This window comes from Drosophila busckii, chromosome 2R, assembly GCF_011750605.1.
Source record: "Drosophila busckii strain San Diego stock center, stock number 13000-0081.31 chromosome 2R, ASM1175060v1, whole genome shotgun sequence".
NCBI lineage: Eukaryota > Metazoa > Arthropoda > Insecta > Diptera > Drosophilidae > Drosophila > Drosophila busckii.
Window position 1 is genome coordinate 18,401,890 of NC_046605.1, and position 17,773 is coordinate 18,419,662.

Below are 17,773 nucleotides of genomic sequence, written 5' to 3' on the forward strand. Positions count from 1 at the left end.
TATAAATGAGCAGTTTATTAGTTAAATTGCTAGAATTAATAGAACAAATAAAATCAGTATTATTTTTTAATTGGTTGCTGAAAATTAATCTCATTGCTTGTAGTTCCAATTTGCTAGAACTTGTTTTAGTTTTTAATGCAATCGATACTCTTGCTACGTTGTCAATGTTAGTTGGATGAATGAATGTTAAAGTAAAAAATAAAAGCTTTGCTTGTATAAAAATTGGTTTCCACAATAGAATATTGTATTGTATTGAAAGTGTGTTGCATAATTAAATTTAAATGTAAGTACATAATTTCCCGTACCTAACTCATGCCCTTGCCTTTCTTCATTCACACAATTATTTACAGTTTACTTTCTATTAAAGTACCTTCGTCTTCAAATGTCTGTTCATTAATTCTTGCATACAAAATGCATTATTAGGTCAAATGTAAGCCATAGCATTAAGAACTACTTAAGAGCTCAGGTGTGTTTCTCTCACCTTTGGCTCAAATTGATTGCCAGGCAAGTATCAGCAAAGTTGAACGTCATAAGCTAAATCTTATCCGAAAAGTGCAGCTCCTGGCCTCCCCCCAAAGGCAACGAACTCCATAAAAATTAAGTTGTAATTATGTTTCAAAGCGAGTAGCTCTAGCTATATAACAAACCGCAAACTTAATTTTCCACTAACCAAACGCTTGAATTAACAAGAACAACAATTTGAGGCAACAGCAACTGGAGTTACAGCAAAGAGTACGGCATGGGGTGTAGGGTGGGGGGTGGGGGGTGGTCAGTGGACAGACCCACCGGCAAACAAAATCCTGCAGTTCAGTTTGCCACTAAATTTTGTTAAGTTTTTCGGTCCAAAGTTTTCTGTGCCGGGTGCAGAGTTTTGAGGGTGGGGGAGCAAACTTATTGGGTAGCTGCTCATGAAAAATTTAACAAGCGGCAAAGAAACTTAAATTTTATTGCCTATAAAGACGCATTAACTTATGCCAGGCTACCGGGCTGCCAAGATGGGAGGAAGCTCCGCCTGCGTCTTGAGCGGATGTGTGTGCGAGCGAGATAGCAGGCGACAAATGTGCGTGCGTAAATTATGTGCAAGCTAAGCAAAGCCAAAGCCCAAGCAAGTGAAGCCATTGGGTGGGGTTGGGGTGGAGGCGAATACCTTGTGCCTGGTGCATAACGAGGACAAATTAGAACTGAGATTGGCCTTGGGGGGGTGGCTGGCGGGCTGGCTGGCTGGCAAGGGCTTCCCTCGCAGGTGGCCTAAGTTAAGGATTTCAGCAAGATAAACTTAACTTGGCTGGCGCATAAATTCAAGTTTGGTTTGGCTTTCTGCTCATTGTTTAGCTTTGCCGAATAAAAAACTTTTTCCCAATTGATCAGCACAAAAAATATATATACATATATATGTGTGTGTGAGCAATATATTTGTGCAGTTTTCCTAATTGAAATGCTCTGTGGCTTAAGTAAACTCGCCTGCAGGTAGAAGGAGAGAGCGGCAAGCACAAAAGCCGCTTTGGCCAACTTTCAGCTTACGCAAATAGCCAGAAAAAAGAACTGCACTTAACCAAGAAAGCACTTAAACTAATAAGTTAGCCTATGCCTTGGCTTTGACTTTGACTCACGGATTAATGAAATAAATATGCCGAACTGAACAATCGATTACAGCATTAAGCTTTATGCGCGAACAAAATGAGTTTTATTTGAAAAGTTGCAAAAAAAATTGCAAAACTCTTGCTCAATTTATTACAATTGATGTTATTTTTACATTAATGGCCTTAGAGCTAATTAAATTACTTATTTTAAAAAATATCAAGGATTCTTATTTACCGCTTGCTTCAACAATTTTCGAAGACGTAACTTCCACTTGATCAACAATGCGCGAATGCAAAACTGAACTGAATCTGAATTAAATTAGCTTCAACTGGGTTTTAGGTATTGACTTAATTATTTCATAATACTTAGTGATTATTTTAGGGAAATGTAAAATTAATTCCACATATTTTTGGAGCATATAAAATTGTTCAAGGAAATTGCTTATAGCAAACACTCAAATGATTAAAACATCTATAAAGAAATCAAGTGGACGAATTTAAGTTGGACGCAACCAACTTTTATATACACTTTGACTAGAGCATCATAGGAAATAACAAAAATAAAATAAAAGCGATATGTCCTGGGTACAGGAGCACCTACATACCAAGTTTTGTTGCTTTATCTCTTAAAGTTGCTGAGAAACACGCACTAATACAGACGGACAGACGGACATGGCTACATCGACTCAGTTTGTCTTGCTGATCAAGAATATATATATTTTTGTGGGGTCTGCCAGCCTCCTTCTCCCTGGTACATACATTTGAGCAACTTTATAATACCCTTTTTCCATTTCTTTCAAAAATTTCAAAGTGTATAAAAACATATTAACTAAGATATAAATTAACTGTCGAGTCGACTGCCTTTGCAGCTGTCCCTACCTTAATTATTGTATTAGTTTGTATTATTACAAATTAAACTTATAAATAAACATAAATAATATTACGCTTTCAACAGATCAATTTCTTAAGCTTAACTTCTTAAACGTTACTACTCTAAATCAATCTTAAATTGATTGTATTTAAAGTAAAAGTAAAGCTAAATAAACAATAACGATTTACATCAATTTGTGCAAAATTCAAAGTTTTAAGAATTCAATGAAGAAATATACAAAACGTAGTGAGTTATCTTATATAGAATATATATGTTATGTAACTTACAATTAGTTGCAGAATTCATTCATACAAATCTTTTATTCATATTTGCAGTTTTAACAAACTTCAGCTGCACTTCAATTAAACCAAAGACTATTCATACATATGTTTACTCTTTGATCAAATAATTATTTAATCATATGTTCGATTGAATAAAACCAAAGACTATTCACACAATATTGATGTGTGTTCACTTTTCGAATCAGTCAGAGTTAATAAATTCAAAAGAAATAATTAATTTGCTGCATTGCATTTGTCGCACTTGATTATCGCTCAATGATAATTATACGGAAAATCTGACAAAGCAAAAGCTTCGTTATGGAAAAATACTTTCCCTTTTCTATTTTCTATGCTTTGCTTTGCTTTCCTCTTGCTTGCTTTTCCATATAATTGCAGCCACAAATTGTGCTGAAAGTCAACAGAGCTTTGTCTAACCATAAATTTGCATATTTTGTTGTTGTTGTTGTTGTTGTTGCAGCACACAGTGCTTAACATAGTATATGGCCACATAAACAAAAGCCAAATGCTGTGAATAATGCTTCGAGATATGAAAATTGCATTGATAAACCAAACTGAGAATTTTCAGTGCAATTTATTTGCATTTGGGGCAACTCGAGCTTGCAGTTTTTGCATACGAAACTAATGAAGAGCAATTTTATTTTTATATGCCAATGCATATATCAAACAGCAGTTACTTAAATATATAATTTAATTAAATGCATTTTTTACTGTTGATATTTTAATCAGCGCGCGCTCGCTGTAAAGTTGAAAAGCTAAGTAAGTAAATTTTGTGTTGATTTTGTAAAATGCAAAAAATCTCATCAAAATTTTAGCAGCGCTTCCTTTGCATAGTTTGCGGCGCAATGAAATGAAAAAGTAATGCTCCCGGAATGCGCTGCGGCCATAGAGAAATTCTCACACACACACACATAGGGCAGCAAGCATGTGAGGCAGAGAGTAAGTAAGTAAGGTAAAGAGTGCGCGCTGAATTGACTAAATTAACTGATGCTGGGTGAAAAAGTTTGTTTGCCTTTAGACGTTTACTTGACTGGAGACGTGGCATAGAGAGGGCGGGGCGAGGCGGGGGCGGGACCGGGACTGTGGCCAGCGGAGTGAAACTAAAAACTTGGCAAATGCTCTGGAGCTGCCGGAGCTGTGGCGCCTCACGCAGCTGCTAAAACTGTTTGATTGTGCACAAAAGATTTACGTTAAATATTTGATGCTGAAATTATGCAACGCTGCTCTGGATAATCGTTGAAATGCACAAAACCGTTTTACTTTTGACTTTGCAATTGCACAAAAGGTCAAATAATCGTAGCAGCAAAAACTAAAAACTAACGCTGAGCCAAGTTGAGCTGAGCAAGCAGCAACAATGAGCAAAAAGTTCGTTTCCCAATGCGAAAAGTCCGCAGGCAACAATTGGCCCATGAAAGCAGCCAGACAAAAGCTCAAAGTTATGAGTTGCAAGGCAGACAAAAGTTGCACATTATAAATTAACTTTAACATGTGTAGCAGTTTTTTGCACGCTCTTTTTCTTATTGAAGTGACCAGCAGACTTTACAGATGCTAGATTATAGGAAACGAGACTATTATAATAACATATATATAACATAAGCTACACATTCATTTGATTGAATTCTCTTTAATCTTAAGGTAAGTCTTTACATAAGCTTAGTTTACAACATGTAATGATTTATTTTTATTTATTTATTTAATGTCAACTAGGAACTGATTACAAAAAATATTTAAAATTATGTTTAAACGTATTTAAAAATTAAGTTTTTTCTCTTCAAATATGATAAGCTTATAGATTGGGATAAACTATGTATATATAACTCATGGGCTGATGACAAGTTCTCGCTCTCAGCCTAATATCTGCACTTTAATCAATGTGTGAGAGGCTAAGACAATAAGCGAAGCCACTTGCACTTCAGCTTTGTATTGAATTGTAATTCATAGATCCAATCCTTGGCAGCTGGGGGCCTAAGTGACCAACTACTTCTCGTTGAACCGCAGAGCAATCTGCCTCTCGGCAGATTCAACGGCACCAGAGCCGTGGATGATGTTGCGGGCAACCGTTATGCGGATGGTGCCGGGCAGAGAGTCGTAGTGCTTCTCCAACAACTGCTTCTCAGCCCACATGAGCTTCATGGCGACCAACTTGATGCCCTTCTACTCAAAGCGCTCGATGATCCCTCCGACAATTCCTCGTTGGACTCCATCGGGCTTTATCATGAAAAAAGTGCACTCATTGTTGGTGGCCATTGTGAACGAGAATAGAGAATAAATAGCTAGCATAATAATAGTAAGTAATTTCAGTTTGTTTAATCGGGCTTAAACATAAATAACAGTTGTCTCAACCTGACACCAACAATAATTTCGACAGTCGCTTTACGCAGAATTTTTAAAAAATCATTTTCCGGTGCTTTTTATTTACTACATATCGTCGCATTTCCGCGAAAGTTTCGTGTGTCAAAAAATGAAATTTCACAGGAGAGCGTAAATTCTGAGATATTTCTGGTATATCGTTATATCTTTGTAACTAGAGGCAATTTCATTATAATATTTAAGCAGATAATAAGTGACTAACTATAGAACAACTTTGCATCTAAATCTCAATTTCCATAAAAAGTGACACACGAAAGTCGCGTAAATGCGTTGATATGTATTGCCTTTATATATAATATTATTTTACTTTCATTTACTTTCAACATATGAATGTATTATGTATAGAAGTATCATATATCTCTTGTAGTTTTTATTTTGTTTAAATTCACATATTTCCTTAATGTTTTTTACTTATAAAAATTCTTAATAAATAAGCTTAATCTTTTGCTAGCGAATCGGCCTAATGACGTTGGTTTATGTTCTTTGTGAAAAACTCAATTTTAAAAACTCTATCTTGGAAAATTAATCAGTGAAAAGTTTGTTGAATTTTAATTCTGTGGTGAACATGATAATATTTATAGCAAGCTTCTGCTCTGAGTGCTTCCAATTTTTGCACCGGCTTTTCGTTGCTCGTAGCGCTTCCAAATTCAAAATTTGTACTCAGCTTTGATCTATAGGCATAAAATATTAAATTAATATATATTGAAAATATAATTGTGTAACCTAGTTAAATCGCATACTGCACCAGAACTGGATTGATATGTTGTTTAAATTGTTGAGAAGCAGAAGAGAATTTCACGAGGTTGTCAATGCAGCGGAAGCTGAACGCATGTGTTGTGGTTGCATTTTAAGTTTACTTTTTATTTAAAAAATATTTTTATATATTTTTCATAAATGTTGATCATTCATTTGTTTGTGTTTAGCTTAGTGACCTCTATTTGTGGTCGGTCAATTGACACAACATTCTCATGTAGCTGTTGAACAAAAATAAATCCTTTGAAATGCTTCTTGTGCCATATGCCAAATACAGCTTGGCTGTCAGCTCACACACACACACACACGCACACGCACACAGATACAGACGCACAAATTTTTGTTAGTAAGCTATGCACATGAGCAGCAACTGCTGCTGCTGCTGCCTGCTGCATTGTTCGAGAGTTAAAACAGAAACTGAGCCCCGAATCTCAGTCTGTGTATGTGTGTTTGTTTGTGTGTGTGTGTGTGCGGCTGCTGTGGCAAATGTGTTTGCATTTCAGGTGTCAACAGCAAAAACACATGCAGCTTTGTTGCAATAACAATAACAATAACCCGAGAAACAAATAAAAAAACATAAAACAAAAGCCAAAAACCCCAAGCAAACAAAATGGCGATGGCAACGGCAACGAAGTGAAATGAAAATGCAATACAATGAAAACATTTTACTTAACACTGACAGCAACTAAACCAAAAATACTGTGTGTGTGTGTGTGTAATGAGATACAAAATTTTTGTGAGTTGAAAACCATTTCAATGTGAGTTAAATTTCTACATCATTTCTAATGATAAGTGCGAGAAATTCATTCGCTATGCAAACAAATTACACAAACAGATTTTTGCCTTTTTTCTTAGCATTTGCTGTAAATTCAATTTAACTGCAAAATCATTTAACAGCAATTTTTTTTTTCTTTTTTTTGTTGCGCTGCTTTGGTATCTCAGCTAGCTGGCTCAAGTGACTGTTGCACAAACACAGACAGACGACACTTCTTCAGCTTGAGCTGCGTTTTATCTACGACTCGATTTTCCAAGCATTTAAGCAACAACAACAACAACAACAACAACAACAACAACAACAACGACGACGGTAACAACAACAAGTGCAAGACAGTAAGTAAACAAAAGTTGAAGTTCGGACGGCAAATATGCTACGTTATGTCGCCAAATGAAACTGAGTAGGGGTGGGGGTGGGGGTGGTCTGCAGGTTCAGGAATCAGCTTCCAATGTCCACATTAAATGATGCTCGAGGGCAACGACAAGAAATTGTTGTCGACATCGTTCTCTCTTCTATGCTTTGGCTCTTCTGCGTTCTCTCTGCTGTTTCTATTCTGTTCAAAAGTCAAAAGGCTACGCCTGGCAGCAACTAACTGACTTTGGCTTTCAGGTATAATTAATCTTGTTTAGCTGTTTCTTGCTGCTGCTGTTGCTGCTGCTGCTGCTTGCTCCTGTTGTTGTTGTTGTTGTTGTCTGTCACCCGTCGCTTCTGTTTGTTTGTCTTTTGGGCCAGTGGCAGCAACTCCTTGAAAATGCCCAGCCAAACGCTATCGTAATGTATTTAGAACGAGTTTAATTTGCTTCATGGACAACACATTTTTCTTGCTGAACCCAAGCGTAACCTAAGAGAGAGAGAGAGAGCGAGAGCGAGAGCGAGAGAGTGTGGGAGAGTGGGAGAGCAAACTGGGCTCAGGTTAACTATTAATTTTGGGCTCTGAGCAAGATTAACGAGTGCATGATTGCCTTAAATTGTCTGGACAGTAGCGCTGGGCGTTAGTTAGAGCGAAAGCGAGCGCGAGCGCGAGCTCTGGTACGTATACTTAATAATGAAATTTGTAGCATATTTGAAGGCGTCGCATATATAATGAAATTCTTTTAAGCAGTTTTTGTCGCCGGCGAAAAACACAAGTAAAGCAATTCAAACAAAATTTAATTTTAAAAATATTTACAGAGTAATTAAAGGAGCAGCTACTGGCAACCCAAGCTAATCGCTTGGGTAATTAACATAAGCATAGCAGCTATAGTTTTATTATAGTAATAATTCAAATTTATTTGTGTGCATTTTTCAAAATTTTGTAAGCACAATTATATAAGAAATCATGTGAGCTGCATTGATTTGCTATTTATTTTTTTTTTTATATATAATCTTTGTATCAATTTATTTACAAACTTTAATTTTTTATATAAGATGCCTTTTGTTTTCTTAAGTTTTAGTTTGTTGCCAGCTAACAAGTCGAGCCAACCCATTAGCCATATTAAGCACCAACTTTGACAAATATCCAGTTGCAATGATTTGTGTGAACTGAATCTAAAAAGTGAGTAACCAACTCGAATTGCCAGCAGATAGACTTGACCAAGGTAAACAAACGCACAGATACAGATACAGATTTGTATGCATTGGCAGACCAGAGCGCCACCCCCCACCCACCCACTCCAACATACACACACAATGAGAAGTCTATGAGGCATGCTCATCAACGCCCAGCAACAACCTGGGGGAACCTTGGGCAACAGCTGCCCAAAGTGCGTCAAAACTAATGGCCACTGACAACAAAGTAAATGAAGCATAGTTACAGGCGCAGCAGCCAAAGCCAGAGGAGCAGCAACAGAGCATAGGGAGCCAGGGGTCGAGAGTTGACTGCAGGGCATACAAAGTGCAGCATGTTGTGAGCTGGAATGGGAACAGGGCGAAGGGGTGGGGGGGTGGGGTGCCACGTAATAGGCAAAATGAAAAATTCTATACAGTTAAATGAGTGAAAATCAGGAAAATGCATTAATGAATGAATGACAGTCTGGCAGGCCAGCTGGTGCTGTCAGCAGCCAGAACATTGACGAGAGCAACGTGCAACACACACACACAAACACACACACACACACACGTGTGGCACACAGCAACGATGCTGCTGTTGCTGCTGCTGCTGCTGCTGACCAACAACACGATTTCCCACTAACAAAACGCAACGAACAGGACAACACCCCTGGGGCCACAGGATACGTGAGTGAATGATCATATATGAGCTTGTGTGTGTCTGTGTGTGTGTGTGCTTGGTTAACTTGATGGGGCAAATGGTCAGTCTGTATGTCTCGCTGTATGGGATTTGCTGCTGTTGCTGCTGCTGCTGCTGCTCCTGTTGCTGTCTTATTTATGAATGCAAAATCGCTTGGGCCAAGGACCGAAAGTTTGGTTAATGCTGTTGCGTTTTAGCATGTACTACACCTGCTATGATAACCGACGTTCAACACGTACAATGTGTCCCACCCAACACCCCCCACGTCTCTGTTGGCATGTCTAATAGCCAAATGTCCAAAAAGTCGCAATTTTTGCAACATCAACGTGGCACACTTTTGACAATTGACAATCCCCCAAAGCTTTCTTTTAACATTTAAGCATTATATAATTTACCTTTGATATATTATATGGTAAATATAAATAATTAATTTAAACGCCTCTTTAGCTAAGCTACTGCAATTTGTTTTAGTTACTCTTACAATAATGCAAAGTATACCAAGATAATAACAATTGTAAGAACTGAAATTATAAATATAAGCAAGCATTTTATTATTATATTAATTTTTATATAATAAGGCAACAATTTCAGAACTTTTCTTAAATGCATTTGCGCTCATTTTGCCTTCAATGCCGTTTTATAACCTTTTAAATTAATAATGGAACATCATCCATGTCTTGTCCTAATAAAAAATAATAAACTTCTCTATATTTACACTGAGTAATTTTTCTAGGCCAGTATGTGAATTTTCGGCAGCAAATTTGGATATAAAATAAAATATTTTTATCAACTTTTCAAAATAATTTGAATAAAATTGAAAGCCTTGAAAAATTATATAAACGCAACACTCAGAGCTTTGGCAGTTGATGTATAAATAAAAATATTGCAACATTTCAATAAATAATTATAAAATCATTTTAAAAATTTTATGAAATTTTTAAAAAAATTTACAAAACTTAAACGTTTTAGAGCATACACTAGTCAACTTGACTTTAAATATATTTTTGTATAAATAGCAAACAACACTGAACATTTTTCTTAATCTTTACAGTTCACAATGAAGTTTGTTCAATTAAGTCTCTTGCTCTGCAGTTTGCTCGTAAGCTTAACAATATTAAGTATAAATTATTTTCAAACACTTTTCATTATTTTACGCAGTTCTTGAGCTCATTTCGTCAAGCCGCTGCTATAGATGTGGACGTATTGGGCACCTGTTCTCAGGTGATAGCTGAGGGAGCGAGCGCGTTTATTCCTCAGATTGTGCCAATGATAAAGGGTTTGGCGGAATGTGCTCAGTTCAGGCCACAGAAAACCAAGGGCATTACCTTTCAAATGCTGCTAATGATGACCTTTCAGTTTCTACAAAAGGCTGCTGGCAATCAACAGTGCTTGCTAAAAGTTATCAATAGGACGAAGGAACTGATAATGCCACACGCTGCAATCTTCATGATGCAAGGATGCGCTCCGGTCATCTAAGGCAACAACATTATGTAAATAACATAATTAAGCAATAAAAGAAAGGCATGACACTAAAAGCTTTTTTTATTATAATTAGCAAATTAAATGTGGGACACGTTGCAGGAAATTGAAATGAACATAAGTTGAGCTGTAGTAAATTTGAATTAGATACAGATTTATCAATAGAACTCTATAGTATGTAAATAGCATGTAAAATTGAATTAAAGCTGTTTATAAAAATTACTTATTTTTTATTAATAATAATTGTCTAATATTTTGCATTAAGTATAAGTTTGATTTTATTTACATTGCCTCGTATTTTTTGATATAAAACAAATATATGGCTTGCATATCAAAATAAAGCTAATAAAATCAACTTTTTAATAAAGTACATACAATCGCTATATAAAAAAAACAAACGTCATTAAAAATAAAATTATTGCCGTATCAATTGAAATTACAATGGTTTAATCTTTAGTTTACTTAGCCTATTTTTTAATAATACCTAACTTATAAATTCAAGAAAATTTATTTATATTTTATTAAGTTTATTTAAAAAGAAAAACTTCATTTTTAAATATTTTCAAATTTGATTTTATATATATTTTTTTAAACATTCTCTTATACCGTCGACTGTTCATAATTGACATTAAATAAATAAATAAAATATATAATTATCACAGCTTTGGTAATTGATATATAAATTAAAAGGTTATCTCAATTGTTTACAAATCTTTTAAAGCGACCTGCTAAGTATTTTATTACTTATAATATATATAACAATCTTAAAGCATAGTCTAGTCGACTTGACTCTAAATAAATTTTGCTGCAATTTTTGTATAAATAGCCGACAGATCTAAATATTTTTCTTAATCTTTAGTTCAGCATGAAGTTCGTTAAATTAAGTCTCTTTGCCTGCAGCTTGCTCGTAAGTTTGAAAATAGTAAGTCTGAATTATTTTAAATTGTATATTATGTTTTTTCGCAGTTCTTGGGCTCATTTCGCCAAGCTGGTGCCATAGATGTGGAACTATTGACCAGCTGTACTCAGGTGGTCGCTGAGGGAGCGAGCGCGTTTATTCCTCAGATTGTGCCAATGATAAAGGATTTGGCAACTTGTACTCAGTATAAGCCACAACAAGCTAAGGGCCTCAACCTGACAATGCTGCTAATGATGGCCTTTGAGTTCCTTCAACACGCTTCTGGTAAGCAGCAGTGCCTGTTGGCTGCTCTCGACAAGTCGAAGGCTCTGATAATGCCACATGCTGCAATCTTCATGATGAAAGGATGCAGTCCCCTTCTCTAAATTAAATATCATAATAAAACAATGGCATTACACTAATACATTTGTATATATTTTATTTTTTGAAAGCCTTTATAAACAATCGCATGTAGACAGTTTAAATAAATATATAACTGAGCTGTACTATAATTGAATTTGATACGGATTTTTCGATTGGAAATTTACCAACGCTTGACATAAAGCGTAAATGTGATATGTACATATTGTTTAGTTGTATAAGGCTTAAGGGATATATAGTATTAAAGTATTAAAGTGAAGTGTTGAAGTTAAAAGTAAAATGCATTATTATTCGCTTAATGTCGGTTGTGCGCCGACTGAACATTTTTATTTCAATAATTTATAAGCCTGTAGACTCTATAGCTCCTGAACAATATAAAAAGTTAGTAAATAACATGTAAAAAGAATGAAAACTGCTATTAAATATAATGGTCTGTTTAGCACTCCCAATCTATAAGTTTATCAAAATTAAAGAAAAAGAATAACTTCATTTTACTTTTAAGTCTAATTTTAAATATTTTTTTAGAATTATTTTTTTTTATTCATTCATAGTTGACATTAAATAATAATCAAAAAAATAAAAATAATAAATATATTACGCAGTTTTAATTAATAAATATTGCTGCCTTGCCAATTAATAATGCTCAAATATTTTCAAGCAATAACAAGGTACTGCTATTTCATATTTTTTATACGAAACATGTTTTACATATAAAAATAAATGTAATAAAATTACCTTTTAAATGAAGTGGGTACTTGTATATAAAATCTTTAATAAAAAAAAACAAATTTTACTTATTAAAAAGTCATTTGCGTACCAATTGCAATTTCAATGGATATATATACATTAAATTCTAAGTTAATTTACCGTATTTTTATCAATAAATATTTTTCAGTAACAAGCAACATTTAAAATTAAAATTCGTTGAAGAAATATAACAGATAACAAAATTCAGTTTGTATTTTATTAAGCTTATTTATGGGCAGGAGCAGAGGACCCAGAGTAATAGAGAGCTGTGCAGCTTTCAACATAGAAAGTGGATATTGTTATATTCTCGGACAGCCAAGCAGCAATCAAATCTGTGAATGCTCATAGGGTAGTCTCGGGATTAGTTTGGCAGTGCTGAACAAATTGGGCAAAACCAATAGGGTGACCATATACTGGGTACCGATCAACGCCGGAATACTAGGGAACAAAGTTGCTAACTTTCTAGCCAGAAAGGGAGCAAGCTCAGCTCAGCTCTGGGGATCGGAGCCTTGAGAACGCTCCGTTGAGCGAGAACTGGTGGGGAAAATCGGTAGGAGCCAGGCACAGTAAGAGACTTAAAGCGGATCTGAGTAAAACGGATCTGAGTAAGACGAATCTGAGTAAAACCTCGCTTAGGATAATCACACATCCTAACGGGACACTGTAGATTGCTTAAACATCTAAACAAATTAAAAATTCTCGATACAATATGCAGACTCTGCCTAGAGCATAACGAATAACTTACTGGAGGAGTGGCCAGCGCCTCTGCAGAGTAAGACTTATCCAGTTCGGGACTTACGCCTTAGACAGCAGTAAGAAGAAGAGCTTGAAACCAGGAAGGAAAGAAACCAAGGAACTTTAAACTCATCTACCAGTGAGAGTAACTATAAATAATTTAGGTCGCAGGGCACATTTACTTCAATTAATACTAAATACAAATTATTTATCATCATAGTACTTAGAAATTAAATTGCCATAATAATAATCAAATTGTAAATATATCGACAACTATTTACTTGGAAGTTATGCAATCAATTCAATTGGATTTAAAAGCGCTTTCAACTGTTTTTATTATCGTTTACTCTCAATTTACACAGTTGCTATTTCGGCTAACAGAAACATAACTGCCCAGCAGCAAGTGAAACTCATTTGCACCACAGTGGGTACCAATTGCACACGCACACACATATAGCTGGAGTCCTTTTTTGCAGGTCCTGCTGCAATATTGCGAAAATTGCAGGCGGACCACCCGCAGAGCAGCAAACATTTTGCGCCCAATGGAAAACGTTGTCGCATATTAACGTAATTAGTTCATACGCCCCATAGAACGGGCGGGATTGGGGGGTGGGGGCACTACGTTTGTTGTTTTTGCGGTGTTTGGGAATTGTGGACGGAATTATGATGTCCAGCAACAGAAACAGCCGCCGACGACGATGCTCAGCCCATTAAGCCCAAGCTCCACTGTTGACTCTAGGGAATTTGTGTGTGTGTGTGTGTGTGTTAGAGGGTGGCGCCTACTCTATGCATGTGTGTGTGTTTGTTAATTGAAACGTGATTGTGTTGTCCAGCTGCTATTTGGATTGTTGCAACTTTCTTTTTGACACTTTTGTCAACTGTAAATGCTTTGCGCTTAGCTTTAAATGCCAAAAAATGATTTGCAAAATGTTTAATTGACTTTTATGCCTGTGAGCCTTTTTTACATGCTGCTGCACTAGTGTGAGTAATTCAATTTACATACGCACACACACGGACACACACACAATTGAATTTGAATGCCAAAAAGCAAACATATTGAAATGCATTATTAATTTTCAGCAGGACACACGGACATATGCTCATGTCCTTTGGCAAGCAAAAACGGAAGTATGGTTTTTCACTTTCCCATTACAGGGACATGGATAGTGAGCCGAGCATGATGATAATGATGTTGAAAGTATTATTACATATTATTATTATTGTTGCTATTGTCAAAAACAGAATTTTAAATTCATTTTTAAAATGCCCTAACTGCAGTTTGAAGACAGTTAAATAGCTTTGATGCTTGTAAGCAATTAAATAATTGAAATTTATACATGGGAGGGAAAAAAAAGGTTTAATATAAGTTTTATTGGCTTTATCAAAATGTAAGAAACAAAATTTGCTTTTATTTATTTGCAATCGACTGTATATGAAAATATTAGGAAAAAATAGTTTAAAGTTAATAAGAATAAATTTTTAATTAATATTTTATTTTTTTATAATTTTTATATTTTATTTTTATTATTTTATAGTTTTTGTTATTCCGGTAAATTTTATATACTTTTGCCTTGAGATTTGATATATTGTTATCCAATCAGATCTCTTGGATGATAACGCTTGAGCTATCACAGCTGAAGGATGTTTTAATTTAAAGCTTTGTTCCGGACTGTAGAAAGGTGAGCAATGCTTTAGACTAGAGCACTCGGATAATAATAAGACTTAGCCTGAAACTGGGCCGTAGCTCCGTCAAGACATCACAATGGATACTTCTAACAATAAGATCTAAATCTACTTGTTCCCACCGTCTAGCCAAATTAAAATTAATCTTACTATGTTCTTGGTAAATTCATAAGCTTAAATGGAATTTAGCATTTAAGCATAAGTATAATAAAATACAAAACATCTATTTATTATTACATATATATTTATTATTAAGTGATTATTTTGATTAGTACCATATATATTTTCTTAATTTAAAAAATTGTTGATTTTATATTTTCACCTATTTATTATTATTTTAATATATAAGTAGTATATTCCAAAATTTATTTTATAAAAACTAAAAAATAATTGCAGTTATATTTGTTCTATTTATTTAATCGAAACCCAGTAGCACTTCTATTTGATTTATTATTGCTGTAATTCAAAGTCTTTAATTTAGAAAATGATGCCCCATAATGCCAATAAAAATCGAATGTAAAACAGAACACAGCAATCCTTGATGTCCTTTGAAATGCTTTGGCCACTTGGCACGCTTGTCAGAAAATTGAGTTTATGTCATTTGTTTAGTGTGATGCCTCAATTATTTAGCAACCCAAAAGGCACAGTCATAAACAATTTTCTCAAGTGTGCGTGTGTGCACGTGTGTGTGTGTGTGTGTGTCAACTTACGGATCTTTGTGGTGTTTATGCAATTACATAAATTCTGTGTGACAATTTCGATTTGTATTTTCTTTTATTTAAATTATGCCTTCGAGTCCATTGAGATGCTAATGTCTGTGTGCGTGTGTGTGTGTGTGTGTGTTGTTAAATATTTATGATACACATATGCACAGTTAGCTAGTGACACGAACAGAAGGCGTTTGTGGTAATTAATTTCAATCTTGGCTTGGCTTGAAAATAAATGTATTTTGAGACTTGGCATAATTATATTTATGTGTTTGTTGTGTGCCAGCTGCTAGTATGAAATTTACAGATTTTTGTTCCAAATAAATGTGATGTGTGTGCGGTCTCGTCTGATTGCTTAATTTAAAATCAAAATCAAATCAAATTTGATCCATAGCAAAAGCGAACACAGCATGTGAGAAATTCTGAGTACTTCAGTAGAAATATTTATAAAACAAAGGAGTGAGCTGAGAGCTCATGCAAAATTTAATTTTAATTTCAACTAAGGAAATGCGTCAAAAGTACGAACAGGCAAATTTCCTTGTCCTGCCAAGGACCAAACAAAAAGCAATAGACACACGCCCAGTCGTTTGACTGCCTCTGGCTCACACACACACACACACATACACAGCTGAATTGCAACTACAGTCACAACAACATTTTAACCACTTGACTGCATTGTGGCTAAAACGGCTGGCAGAAGTCAGCGCCAGTTCTAGCTCATGGCTTACCCCTCACCCACCAACCCACACACACACACACACACACACACACCTACGAATTCGTCTGGGCAACGCTTGTGTTTTTGCCAATTGACATGCAGACCTGCCTGGCAGCCGTAAATCGGCATAAATAATTCATTATTGCCGCTTCGTTGCGCATAAATCAAGTCAACCTCAACAGCGCCAGCCAAGTCAGCCACACACACACACACACGCTGAAACGAGCATAAGCAACTTGAACTTTAGCCGGCGTTCAAAAGCCTTGACAGCTAACCTCTCTTGCTCAGCTAAAGACCAAAATGCATTTAAAATAAATAAAATCAAAATTTGTAAAATGGCTATATAATTATTTTGTAGCTGGCGCCAATTCAAAGCGAGCGCTCTACCACTGAGCTACATCCCCGTTGAACAATTCGTCGCTTAAAATGCATTTTGTGACAAGACTCGAGCACACAGAATCCCATTGAAAGGTTTTAAAGTTCAATAGTTAGTTGGTTAAGGGTTGTTAAACTAGTTAAATTATTTTATTGTTAAAGCTATTTATTGTCAATTACTCAAGTGTGCGTATTGTTTGTAATACGCTATATGCTAACAGTTTTATTTATAAAATGCCAGTAAGCGCACAAATGTGCTAAATATTTAATCTAGCATTAATAATATTGCCTGTTAACTTTATTACAGCATGTTCACACACAACACTAACAAAATGCCGCACTGCTTGCCTGTGCTGTATAACTGCGCACTGCTTTCTTATATGCGTTTTGTCACTCGACTCTCACATGGGGATGTAGCTCAGTGGTAGAGCGCTCGCTTTGCATGTGAGAGGCCCCGGGTTCAATCCCCGGCATCTCCAGTTACATTTTTTTATTTTATTTTCACTTGCTCAAATTTTAATGCGATGCCGCCGCTTGCTCTTGGAACTATTTTAGGCTGCGACTGTGCACGTTTTTGTGAATGTATTCACAAATTGAGATCACAATCGATCGCATTTTTGCTTCTTCATTCGTAAAATCGATAAAGTGATCCATGCGTCTAACAGGCGAGCAGCAATAACAGGCAGCAGACGATTTCAATGCAGTTGGTATATTTTTCATACGCCCGCATGATCATTTAAAAAACATAAAACTGTAAATTACTCATACAATGTGGAACGCATGAAGAGCGAGAGCGCGAGCGAGACAGCAGCACAAAGCAAAACAAAACAAACGAAACGAAACAACAATACAACAGCGAGCGTGACGTATGTGTGAGTCTCTCTGTGTGCATGTGTGTGTGCGTGTGTCGCTCTCTTGTTTGCTGGGCCATTGAATTGAACACGCTAGTTTGCCGAGCACTGGCTGAAAGTGATGTGCGCCTGGTATTTTACTTAAATGATTGAACGATTTTTGCACGGTTTTTTGAAATCAAGTTCATTTTCAAGTTCCATTCTCGTTCCCTTCGCTCGTCCACTGCTCGAAACTGAAGATCTCTTTGATTAAGAGTGACGGGCACCCGGAAGTACTTTCCGTAGCGTTTAGAATTGAAACGTTTTTCGTTTCGTTTGCTCTTT

The 17,773-nt window shown here is 35.7% G+C and overlaps 2 protein-coding genes, 1 non-coding gene and 1 pseudogene across 3 annotated transcripts; 3 read left to right on the forward strand and 1 right to left on the reverse strand.

Moving 5' to 3' along the window:
* Positions 1-4,633: 4,633 nt before the first annotated feature.
* On the reverse strand, positions 4,634-4,997 carry LOC117135089 (annotated as a pseudogene).
* A 4,925-nt stretch (positions 4,998-9,922) lies between these two features.
* On the forward strand, positions 9,923-10,407 carry LOC108595947. Its single transcript, XM_017981233.1, has 2 exons — positions 9,923-9,974; positions 10,034-10,407. The coding sequence occupies exons 1-2, from the start codon at positions 9,933-9,935 to the stop codon at positions 10,349-10,351; spliced, it is 360 nt and encodes a 119-aa protein (XP_017836722.1). The 5' UTR covers positions 9,923-9,932; the 3' UTR covers positions 10,352-10,407.
* Positions 10,408-11,199: 792 nt separating this feature from the next.
* Positions 11,200-11,695, forward strand: LOC108595963 (Acp53C14b). The gene is made up of 2 exons (XM_017981250.2): positions 11,200-11,261; positions 11,321-11,695. The coding sequence occupies exons 1-2, from the start codon at positions 11,220-11,222 to the stop codon at positions 11,636-11,638; spliced, it is 360 nt and encodes a 119-aa protein (XP_017836739.1). The 5' UTR covers positions 11,200-11,219; the 3' UTR covers positions 11,639-11,695.
* A 5,310-nt stretch (positions 11,696-17,005) lies between these two features.
* Trnaa-ugc lies at positions 17,006-17,077 on the forward strand. Its single transcript has one exon. It is a non-coding gene; the product is annotated as a tRNA-Ala (tRNA).
* Positions 17,078-17,773: the final 696 nt, after the last annotated feature.

Excerpts from the sequence above, each read along its gene's own strand:
- LOC108595963 (XM_017981250.2), top strand. The coding sequence starts at position 11,220 with ATGAAGTTCGTTAAATTAAGTCTCTTTGCCTGCAGCTTGCTC. Across the intron at positions 11,262-11,320 it reads TCTTTGCCTGCAGCTTGCTC|TTCTTGGGCTCATTTCGCCA; the intron begins GTAAGTTTGAAA and ends GTTTTTTCGCAG.
- LOC108595947 (XM_017981233.1), top strand. The coding sequence starts at position 9,933 with ATGAAGTTTGTTCAATTAAGTCTCTTGCTCTGCAGTTTGCTC. Across the intron at positions 9,975-10,033 it reads TCTTGCTCTGCAGTTTGCTC|TTCTTGAGCTCATTTCGTCA; the intron begins GTAAGCTTAACA and ends TATTTTACGCAG.